At 40.3% G+C, this 12,121-nt stretch overlaps 1 protein-coding gene across 2 annotated transcripts in view; it reads right to left on the bottom strand.

Annotated features, from left to right (window-relative positions):
- PDGFRA (platelet derived growth factor receptor alpha) overlaps positions 1-12,121 on the bottom strand; it is a 36,099-nt gene that overhangs the window by 7,563 nt on the left and 16,415 nt on the right. For both annotated transcript variants that reach the window (XM_063401930.1, XM_063401931.1), the window contains exons 10-19: positions 11,462-11,655; positions 10,923-11,017; positions 10,681-10,813; positions 6,498-6,602; positions 6,008-6,118; positions 5,121-5,274; positions 3,822-3,988; positions 2,546-2,661; positions 1,873-1,995; positions 1,195-1,306 (exon numbers count right to left, since the gene is read on the bottom strand). In XM_063401930.1, coding sequence (XP_063258000.1) covers positions 1,195-1,306; positions 1,873-1,995; positions 2,546-2,661; positions 3,822-3,988; positions 5,121-5,274; positions 6,008-6,118; positions 6,498-6,602; positions 10,681-10,813; positions 10,923-11,017; positions 11,462-11,655 — 1,310 coding nt within the window. The remainder of the gene's footprint in view (positions 1-1,194; positions 1,307-1,872; positions 1,996-2,545; positions 2,662-3,821; positions 3,989-5,120; positions 5,275-6,007; positions 6,119-6,497; positions 6,603-10,680; positions 10,814-10,922; positions 11,018-11,461; positions 11,656-12,121) is intronic.

Below are 12,121 nucleotides of genomic sequence, written 5' to 3'. Positions count from 1 at the left end.
TAACTGATAATTTGGGGCTGCAGCACAGAGACATCATTGCACTCATGCTCAGTTGTTACTGTGTTAAAGGGTAATTCAAACTGAAGTCAGCATGGTAGTAAGATGGTAAAATTGACCTTCTTAACAAACACTGCTGAGGATATGTTTTGCTTTCCAAAAAGGAACAGCTTTGGAGGAGGCATACTATAATATTGCTTCAGAAACCTCTGCCCTTTCAAAAGCAGGATGTTCACCTAAAACTGAGCTTCAGGACTTTCTTTACAGGTAGAGCAGTGAAGTGTAGTGCTTCAGTTCCTTAGCTGCCCAATGCCTTCCAGGGATATCAGGGGATGGCTATTTACAGGATCCTATGATGCCCACAGATTACAGGAATCAATACCATAAATAGTGGTGCAACTGTTGTTTTCTGAGAAGCAGTTATGTGACAACTTTTTCTAGCAAATAACATTAGGCTTGGGGTTGCCGTGGGGCAGCCGCAGATAGCACACAGGCATGATTAATTCTGCTGGCAGTAAATCTGGGCAATGCATGCTTGCTGAAGAGAGCCATCCACCCGTCCAGGAGGCTAATTAATGAGGCTGAGGAGAGAGCCAGCCTGTTCCCAGCTGGGAACTGTACATTGTCTGTAACTGCTGTATATTGTCATAACCACTTTACGCTGCCATAAACCAACTGTGTGAACAGTGTTGACCTGGAAATGAGAAATCAGTGTCCCAGAAGATTGACATTTATTTTCATTCTGTAATGGGACTCAGACAGGCTCTTTTGAAACGTGTATGAAGAGAATTCCAAAGCATCTGCTGAGCTGGGCTGCAGCCCCAGGCACCCCCTTGCAGGGGAGAAACATGTTCCTTCTCATATTAGACACAAAATCAATCCTGTTGTGGCACACCAATACTTTTTACACAAAAAAATTTCACACAGTTCATTTAGTTCTACAGAAAAAAAAGCATATTGCAAAACCAAACAAACAATCCAGAAACAAAATTCCCCCCAAAAAAGCCATACCAGAACTAAAGAGAACTTTGGGAGAGTATTTCACTTCATACCTAACACTGGAACCTGAAATCCCATACAGGAGAACAACTAACAATGGATTTCACACATTTATTTTTATATACAGAATATTAAATACTTCATGTAGAACAGTTTGAATTGAAAAAAATCACTACACATAGGAAAATATTCACATACCAAGAGAAAATATTTCCCACAGCAGAATGCCATAAGACCAGACATCACTTAATGTTGTGTACAGGTTGTCAAAAATACTTTCAGGTGCCATCCATTTTACTGGGAGGAAAGTCTGTAGTAAAAAGAAAGAAAGCCCAAACACACAGGTGAGTCATTAAATAAATGCTTACCATTGCAATTGTTGTTTGATAGCCAGGAATAACATCTGTCTATATGAAAAGTTGCGTTAACCTTGCTAGTATTTATTTTAAATTCAGTTTAACACAGAGGTACCAGGATTATAAGCAATGCTACTTGTTGCTCCCCACAAAAACTAGTTAAACCATAATTGTATTTATTTCATTACTAGCAAATGATTCAGGGTATGATGCAAATTCTGGCACTGCTGAACTAGGTCTGATATGTCATTGCTTGACAGTTCCTTAATAATTTAACCAGTCACAAAACCTACCATTTAAAACTATCAGATTGTAAAGTAATAAATGTGTACTTTTTGGCTTTAAAACAGAGCTAGAAAAGTTACAGGAATTAATGATCTGAAGATAAATTGTTCTGAGGAGCATTCATCCCAATGGTCAATTAGTGTAACCAACACTGAACAGCAAGAACATGAACTAGCATTTAAAACTGACAATTTTCATTTCAGTTATAGCAGAGCTTTAGAGATTAAGTACGTACACTGCCCTTGGAGACATAGTTGGAATCATGCATGATGTCTCTAGCCAGCCCAAAGTCACAGATCTTCACAATTTTTCCTTGAGCCAGGAGGACATTACGGGCGGCCAAGTCACGGTGCACACACTGTATGGAGAAAAAATGAAGTTGTTCATGCTTTTTCTATGACTGCCACTGCCCTTACAAAAGGGCTGACTTTCTAGGTACAGTCCTACCAAGACCTTCTACTGAACAAGCACCTGCTAACAGGGTCAGGAAAGCACCAGCCCTCAGGACCAGCGAGGTCTCACACAGATGCATTTTAGGGGGAAGGAGGCAAAAGTGACGTCACCCTTTCCCATTCTACCCATCATGTACTGAGGATATGCCTGTGCTTCTGACCATGCTGGTTTGTGACTGCATGGACCTTTCACCCAGACCCTATTTTGATCCTCCACCATCTCTGGCACCCTGACTCCAGCAATATCACAGGATGCAGCAGGGGAAGATGAGTGACTGCTGCTTTGATTTTTTTCCCACCATGATGATCTCTATTTCCAGATAAGTGAGAAAGCTGTCTATATCTCCAAAAGGAATACTATATTGTATCTTATGCTCAAAATGTAAATTTAAAACCATAGCTGCAGAAGACATTTTTACACCTTATTCCATTTTGCTTACTTTTTTATTTTCTTACATTTTTAGAAGCCAAGAATTCCATTCCCCGTGCAACCTGGTAGGTGAAGCTCAGCAAATCCAGTAGGCTGAGGCCCTCTGAACTGTCATCTGAAAGAAGGTTTTTGACTTCTGATTCTATTGAAAAAAGAAAAAAAATGTGTTTTTGCTGTGGAGTGTGAAAGTAGCATCCATCTTCCCCTACCTATCATTATTCTGAGCTGATAATTTTAGCAGAGTACCATGACCAAAACAGTCTTTTCATACTAACTATTACCACTTTTAATGTCTGCATCAGTCACTGACACATATTGCATTTTTAAAAACAGCCAGTATTAAATAATGGGTTTGGGTTTTCTCCTGTCTGTAATTTTTTCCCCTGGGAGCAGTAGGAAAAAGTAAAGTGAAAAAAGAGTGTTACTGGACATTACTGGACTGTCACACAGGTTGTTTATTCAGTGTGAGGTACAAAAATATTTCTTTAGAAGTGATGCCTTCATTAGGGTTTTGTGCATGCATGCACATTCTTATCCATTTACTTTTGCTGAACAGTGTTGTTTCCCAGGAAGTAATCACTGGGACTAATCCAATACCAGCAAAAAGGGTCACTAATTCTATGGCAACTGTTCTTATTTCTTTTATGAAAAATGCCAGAAAAGAACCAGTCAAAATTCAGTGATTCATTTTCTCTGACTGTCCTGGAGCATGAGTACATAACTCTGCCATGTCAGTCTGGGACTGGATATTGTTCAGTTTCTGAGGCCTGGAGGCAGAAGTGCTGGTGTCTGTTTTTAAACAAAAGCATACTTGGTTTCTGAGAACAGGGACAGGGAATAAGATGCATTCATTTTCTTCATTACATAATCCAGGAAAGTATTTGGGAGTGTTCTGCATTTGGTAAGTGTCAGTTAATGCGAAATATAAGTGGAAACAGTACAATATAAACTACTATTACTATTGGTCATTGCTATTGCTGAAAATCCTTCAAACTACAAGACTGATAAAATCACTGCTTCCATAGAGTGGCTACAGCCCCTTGCAGAGCACAGCCACACAGTGCTTCAGCACAGAAACAAATACACAACTGGACACCTTCTGCTCCAGCAACATGCACTCCTACCCCAGAGCAGAATGGAAGAACACAACCACAAGCTTTTAACTTATGTGAGCTTATGCTCACACTCTTGCTGAACAGAGCTAAACAGTTTGTGTGCATTTACGGGACAAAAATAAGAAAAGTGTTTCCACAAGAGTCATTTGTATTAGTGGTATTTGCAGAAGGGACAGTTCTACATTACCTGACATGGATTTCTTCTTACAGGAAGCAGGCCGATCATACACAGATCTCTGAATATCAGAGTATTTGGAGCCCTCCTTCCTTTCCAGCATTGGCACATACTGAGTGGTATCAGCTTGTTTCATGTCCATGTATTCTCCAGTGTTTTCAAATGATAGTATCACATAGCTGAAATTGGAAAAAAATACAAATGTATCAGCTAATGACTTCTCTGTCCCAGCATATGCATATCTAACCATTCACTTCAGGTGTACCATTGTATTGATGTGAAATTCAACAGCTGGCTTCTTGTTAGGGAATATATATATATAAAGACCATTATCATATATCATGTGTATAACATAACCATCACTTATTAAGACATGTTGCTGGGAATTACTGTAGTCAAACAAGCACTTCAAACTTAAGCTTTTGCCTAAGTCAGGTATGTAACCATGCCTTATTTCCCAAAATCCCACTGAACTCAAGTATCACTACCTAGGGCTTTTAGCTCAAGGTATTCTAAATGATACATTTAATTTATTCACCCAGACAATTTGCATCAAATCCAGTTCTGCTGAACAAACCCATGCACAGGCGAATAAAAAAAATGGCTTTACTCAGCTACCAAGTCAGTTGATCTATTTTTCTGAGTGATTTCTTTAATGAATCTCTGTTCTTTTAAATCCTGCCTCATTTTATGGCATTACATTATTGCTGAATGAGTGATGACAAACTTCCTCAGCTATCATCTGGAAAAAGTTGTGGGATGAACATTAATCATTAGGACACTATTGAGACTGGCTAAGCCTCTCCAAAGGAGAGGACTTGAGCTTGGAGAACAAGCTCTGACAGGTTGTTGAAGGAAGGAGTTTTAGACAGTGGAAATTCCCCAAGCATGGAAATGAGGAAACAGGTAGATGCACTTTACTTTTAAAAGTTTTCAATGTGTAGAGCCAAAAGGATGTGGTTTTGTTTGTTTGTTTGTTTGTTTTTTATAATAATAACCATAAGAAACACTGGCCTGTGATTTTTTGTTAAAAATCTTTGGGATGTCAGGATATCTATGGAGAAACCACAGGGGTCCTCAGACTGTAGGCATGTGTACATGCAGGAAACACAAATCTAGGACACATGTCAGGGAGACTGAATAATGTTGAAACCTTCCCAGACCTGTGAAACCTGGCAAATAAAAGTCTAATGAGAAAAATGAGGGAGGAGTTTAAACCAATGAATCAGAGTAACGTAATAAAGGTAAAATAATGACTTAAGTCCTTAAGTCGCAGGTCACATATTTCCTTTTTTCTTTTTTTTTGCCCACCTTCTTTTGCTTTCATCAGCAGGGTTCATCCCAAAGATATCCAAATCTTTTTTAGGCTTTTCTGGGTGTTGGTTCAGGAAATTGTCCCTGTTCTTATGCAGGTAGTTCACCAAATCACCATAAAAACAGTATTCAGTGATGATGTAAATAGGACCTGTTAAAATAAAGCAAAATTATGCACTGGTGAGTGGGGTTTTTGAAAAACAGAAACAAATACAAAATGATGCCAAAAGTAGTAGAAAATAGAGTTGTGAGTTAATACATTTCTATCTGCTAAGTTATGACTGCAATCATTACCAAATATCAAGAAGTTTTCTGAAAACCTATATTTGTTTATATTTATTGGTAAATCCTTTACTTGAAACCTGTGTTGATGCCTGGAAATAGAACACAAACTTTTCCAAACAACATTAGAATGGTAACATAAAAGCCTTCAGGCACACAATATGGCAAACCCCCCCATGCTCCGAATTAAATTTGTACAGTTTTATAAAATAGGGCAATTAGAATATCTAGCCAATATTGTCCAATCAGAGGAGCAGTTGGTTAGTTAACCTCCACCTCAGGTTCTGCCACCTTGGAGCTCTACCCCCAATCTCCCACCCTACCTTTATTGTGTCTGTGATTACATGGTACAAAATAAGACATCCTTAGTAAACTAACAGGCAAGACTAGATAAAATTGAAGGAACACATCAATAAACATTTGTTCACTGTGGGAAAGAAAGCTGGAAAAGTACTAGAAGTTATACCTAAGCATTTAACAGTCTATAAAGCTACAAATACCTGAAGATTACATAAAAAGTTAAAACCCCTTAGGCATCAATATGCTTGTTAAATACTGAATGATGATCCCACAGGAAACCTTACTTTGTCAGCCAAACCCACCTGATTTTGTACAAGCTCCAAGCAGATTCACAATATTCAGGTGGGGGCCAAGATGTGTCATTATCTTCAGTTCAGACATAAGTGCCTGCTTTTCACTGGATCTAGCTGTAGCTGTAGAAAAAACACATTAGCCACTCAGTGAGAGCAGTCACCTTTTTCATATCTTCAATAATTCTTATACAAGACCTGCCTTTTTCCCCGTGTTGTATAACTCTCTTTGTTCACAGGCACTCATAGTTTATCTTTCTCAATATTTGTTGAGTTATTGTAGCTGTTCAGCTAAACCTAAACTTTGGATGTTTTCAAAAGCCTGGGTACCTTCAGGCTTGAAATGCCATAAAACAATCTAACATATAATTTTAAAATCCCATCCTTTCACCATTCATTTTCAACTTTAGATACAAAGAATTAATTTATAACAAGCAATGCTTGAATAACCCCATGGGAACCTGCCCTACTTTGCTTGGGAAATGGAACCACAACAACTTACTTTTCAGCATTTTCACAGCTACTTTCATCACCGGTTGAGAGCGACTCAATCCGTATGCAGTCCCTTCAACTACTTTCCCAAATGCACCTGAACCAAGAATCCGACCTGAACACAAGGGAAAGCATTATTTACTTTAGAAAGTAACAGAAATTCAGCTCCTTTCCTGTCTCCATTCCTCTACAAGTTGATTATTGAGAGGAAAGGGCACAATTCCTTAGCCAGACGACTGGTATTGTTGCTATTATTGTTGTTTTTAAACAGAAAAAGCAGATATGAAATGCTGTCATTAAGTACAATTCTTAAAAGTATGCAAGCAAACATCAAGAGCACATCTGCACCTCGAAGTGCAGCTCATTCAAATTCATCCCTTCCCTCTGCCATCTTCATTTTATCCTCTCACATCATGGATTGTCCTAGGCTTGAGCTGACCTCTTTGCCTCAGTCAGCACGTGATTAAAACACAGGCATGTTCCTGACCTACAAATCTGAACTGGCTCCCTCAGCTGTAGTTTAGGTCTATCATATAGTACTGGATACATCCAGCAGTTAAATGGACTAAAGCACATCAACAGCACATTCAGAAACAGACAGGCAGCACCATTTCAGATCTGCAAGAAGCTGAAATACATGTTGATCACACATGAGGGCAAACTTCTCTGAAGTTTCATGTACACGTGTGTTTCATCTGCTAGGATAAATTGTATTGCAAGTTTCCAAGTGCTGTAATGAAACAGCTAGTGTTTATAGACCCTTTACTCTTCCCACAAATCAATTTAGACAAAAATTTGGAATTAATATATCCTGTCTTCTAATATGGATACAGTCTCCAGAAGAATTTTGTACAGATTAAGATTTTAGAGAAATATGACCTGCACAAACATACTCCCAAATACTTTATTTCATAGCTTCTGCATTATAAACCAAGTTCATCAAGGGAACGCTTAGTGAACGAACCTGTATATGAGGTCCAGATGCCAGAACATAATCACGATTGACAAGCTGTCGCTTTGATTTTATGCTACTTTATAACTTTGAGCACACAAAGAACTAGTGACTTTTACTATGGAGATATAAAGCATTTTGTCTTTGACATTCGTTTGCAGTTTGAACTTGTCACCTTTTACACTTCTGAAGGTGTTATCTGGCATGCAATGCCATATGTTTCTGTTATCCTCTAGCTACTGCCTCCACTTTTATTGTACCCATGCTTTTGAAAGAAAATTTCCAGCCAAACAATATCTACATCATTAACAAGCACACGAAATGGTTAAAGAATCCTTAGCTGAGTTAACACTGGCGAACCTCTCCAAGATTATGACAGCATAGTTTGTCATGCCCACAGAAGCTGTGTGATTTCTTTTCAAAATTCCTGTGCTCCAAAGGTTATCCTTCCCAATCAGGATGTGAGAAAGCTTCACACTAAATTTCAGACTAATTCAAACAACCTGAGGTTAAAATTTGGCCCCTGAAACTTTTCAGACCGAAGGTCTGGGAGCCATATGGCAGGATGCAACCCTTCAGAATATGATGGCATTTGTTGATGCTCCTTGATCTTCTTGTTTTCACAAGCCAATTCCTCCCCAAAACCATATTGTCAGCTGAGCACGAGGCACACATCTCCCTCTCCATCACCTCTGCTGGGCTGGGGTGCATGTGGAGACATTGAGAGCACTTCCGGAATGGCAGGGAGCCATCGCTGCTATTTCCCCTTTTCAACCCTCTCTGCAGATGTAGCCCAAGCCCCATGTCTTTCGCATTTGAAATTTGGAGCCAGGTGGGAGCTAACTGCCCAAGAAATGGAAACATCTGTAATGCCATCATATTCTTGATGACTGCTTCGCTGAAGCTCAAAATTATAGCGTGAGTTTATTTTCAGTAAAAAGGCACTGCTGTGATCTGCTTGCTGAAGGAGCAGTGCTGCTTCACCACCACAGAGAGACTGTGCAGACACAGCAGCAGCCCAAGACCCCTCAAACCAGTGGAGGAACAGCAGCTAATTCAACCTCTGTACCCATCCACAGAGCTTATCTGCTGTGCCTGCCAGAGAGGGGCTGCTTTTCTGCTCAGAGGACACAAGGGTGAAGTGTGTGAATTTGTTCCAGATGAAACCATCTCAGCTGAATGCTTCTTTTGCTAAAATTGGCCTGGGATAATCAACCCACCCCAAATGAAACCATAAGTCTCTTGGCCTATATTAAAAGCCAAACAAGTGTCAAGCTTTATAATCAACACCCAGTTTCTACACTCATGAAATTAGGTACCACATCTCTCACTGTTGTGTGACTTGAATCTTAACTTGCCTTTTTCAAATTGGCATGGGTCAGATTCTGTGTCAGACCAGCCTTTCATTTTATTAAGGTCACCAGGACAAATAAGTGGCTTGCTGGGAAGAGAGCAATTCTGCTGTCTCTGTACAGCCACCCCGGCATCCTGAGCAGCAGCACTTGGACCCCATGCCTCAAAAGGCGCTGCTCTCAGCTTTGTCAGCCCAAAAGGCGCTGCTCTCAGCTCTGTCAGCCAGATGAGGAGGTCCAGGTCCTGCTGGGACCTCACTAATTGTCAGCAGAGCCAGGAGAAGGCAGTGGTGTTCAAGCAGCTCATGGCATTGCTGCATTGTTCCCTCTGGTACACATCTCCTGGACCTGCACTGGTTTGTGAGCCCTTTAAACAGCAGTGCACTGCATGTACTGTGGATCAGTGATTGCAAATGGAAATTTGCAGTGTAGCTCAAATTTATCAATTGAAGCTCCATCCAGCTAATGTTCAGAATTGGCGTTTAACACAGCACTGCACTCCAGACACTACTGGCCAGAAAAAACAAATAAATGCCAGCTGGCTTACACACCTAGGATGGGAAATACTCATCTGGTGGAGCCAAAATGGGTTTGTAACCTGCTTCAGAGCCTCCCCAAACTAAAGGTGCAATTGCTTTGCTGTCATCTCTCATTTAAATAAGAGAAAATCCACATAAACCAGAATTGTCAGCCCCAGAAACAAAAGAGGGCCCCCCTCACCAGCAAGCATTTAATATGGCAAAAGTCCTGGCAGGTAAGCATGTCAAGCAGAGCAGTTGTGCAATCCAGAGTGCCAAAAGGATATGGAGTACTGGGTTTTAAAGCTACAGACTATTCTGAATACGCTTGTAAACAAGAAGGCGTTGAAGCAGGCTGGTGCTCATGAGTCAGAGAGAGACAAAGTCACAGTGGTGGTCTTTAACAACCCAGATCTGACAAATCCTATTTAGGTATATAATTAATGTCTGGGTCGTAATAAATAATTCTATAAAACATTCATCCTCCACTAGTCTTCAATTAGCAACGTGAATTTAATTAAAGGATATTGTTCCTTAACCAGAATTTTTTCTCTTGTTTCTTTCAAGAATTAACTCTGTGATGGTGAAGAACTCCACCAGGGGAGAATGTCTCTTGAAATATATCAAACAAAAGACACACTTTATCTTCTTCTCCTGTGTTTTGCACACAATTTGGTCCACAGATATCTCCGAGAGAGAAGCCTTGTATGTTTAAAGCACTATCTGGACAGAACATTAAAATTTTCTATAGTCATTACACTTTCAATTGATATAAATGAGAGATTGCGCCAGCCTTGAGGAAATAATTATGACTGAATTCTGTATGAATTCCAATGAGGAATAGCAAAGCAAGAAAGCAGAAGGGAAAGGAAGAAGAAATAAGGACAGTAGTCACAATAAAATGCAGTTACTCAGCACTGATATGTGCATGGCATGGATTAATAATTTTTAAAATATTTTTAATAAAACTATATAATTAGTTGCAGATTTTCTTGGCCTCTGCACATAAGTATATAAATTTCTTGCAGATAAGAATTACTGACATCCTTCTTGTGGATGCCTAAGCAGAAGTGAGGGTTGAAAAGGGCATTTAACACTGAGAGAGTCCCCTAAGCCACGTAGGGGTGGACACTGTACACAGAGCATGTGGAGGAGAGCTGGAATGGAAGCACAGGAGACACTAACACAAGGACCTCAGGGCTGGTGCCAATGGAGAAGAGGATCAGGAAGGAGAACTGAGGAGAACAGACAGAGAGACTCTGGACTTTGTGGCCATAACTTCCATTGCAAGTCCTGCAGAGGCCTCAGAAAGGTCATTGAATCCCTTTCTCTCCAAAGAAGGGTGAGGCTAGTCCTTGAGAGAAAACTTACCAAGCACTAACCCATCTCGAGGAAATTCCCATCTGGAGTCATAAGGCAGTTGCATTGGGTCGACATAAATGTACTCGTGGCCATCAGGGCTGATAGACTCAATGACTCTCCATCTGATCTCATACCTTGGCTTCTGCAGAGCACATTGAATGCAAAACCAAGCATTAGTCCTGGACCTGACTGTAGAGCAGATCAAAACCCAGCAGGGCTCAGTACCCAAACTGAAATACTTTTCTACATACCTGTTTCCATATGATGACCAGGACAATCAGTGAAATTATCACAATCACTAACAGCACTAAGACAGCAGCAGCCACCGTTAGCTCTGATCTCAAGGCTGTGGGGTAAAAAGATAGACCATATTTTTCTCATGAGCCATGACATCACACACATGAGACACCCACCTCCCCTATCACTGCAGTTCCTGTATCCTGCAAAAGTGGCAGGAGCAGTTCCTGAGGCTGGTGACTATAAAGTCTTTCCAATCCCAGAGCTGCTCTGCCACCTTGTTTCAAAACCAAATGCAGATTGTCGAGAATGTCCCATAGCCAGTACTGATAAAATAGTGAAATGAATTATGGAACCACATAATAGGCAAAAAGCAGATGCAGCATAAAACCTGTAAAATGCCTCATCCTCTGAAATACCGGGGTGGAAAGAAAATCCACTTTAATTTATTATCTACAACAATCATATTCTTATCCAGTAGGACTGAACTGGGGTGGGTTGGAGCAGGGTCAAACTGGCTGTTGTATTGCATAGAAGGACAAAGCAAACTCACTGGGAGCCACAAGCTTCAGTTCTCGAGTAACAGCACCAAGGTCGTTTCTTGCCACACATCGCACAGCCAGGGTTTCTTCTACCTTCTGGAAGGTCACCTGGCTTTCCACCATGTTTTTCTCATCCAGGTGGGCTTCCATGTGTATATCAGAGATATTGTTAGTCAAAAGGGTCCATGAGGTGTCATTGCTGCACCTGCAGAGAAGAATAATGGGGGAAATGGACGTTGGGTGTAAGTATGGATAAATAAGAGTGAATAGAACAAGAATTACCTTTCTCTGCAAATTTCTTCTGACAACAACATATTTAAGGGTCAGAAGGGTCTTTAGATTGCATCTCTGAAAAACCTGCACCTTTCTTCCTTCAAAACAAAAATACTCCCTGAATGGAGGGACAGCTACTTCTCAAAATCCTTACTCAAGCCTGGACTGTGAAATCCTTGGAGTAGGCTTACTGAACAGAAAGCTTTTATGAGAGAAACCTGAATTGATGCATTGTTTTGTGTCCTGTAGGATGTAAAAAGAAGGGCACTGACAACCTCTCTTAATATATAAGCAACATGCCTCTAAAAAGAAATAAGAATTATCTAAAACTTACTGGCTCTTGATGAGGAAAACATGGTACATGTTATGTTAAGATAATTGAGGATACGAGTCATATT

This window comes from Prinia subflava, chromosome 7 (genome assembly GCF_021018805.1).
Source record: "Prinia subflava isolate CZ2003 ecotype Zambia chromosome 7, Cam_Psub_1.2, whole genome shotgun sequence".
NCBI classification, from domain to species: domain Eukaryota; kingdom Metazoa; phylum Chordata; class Aves; order Passeriformes; family Cisticolidae; genus Prinia; species Prinia subflava.
This window is presented reverse-complemented; position numbering and strand designations above follow the sequence as displayed.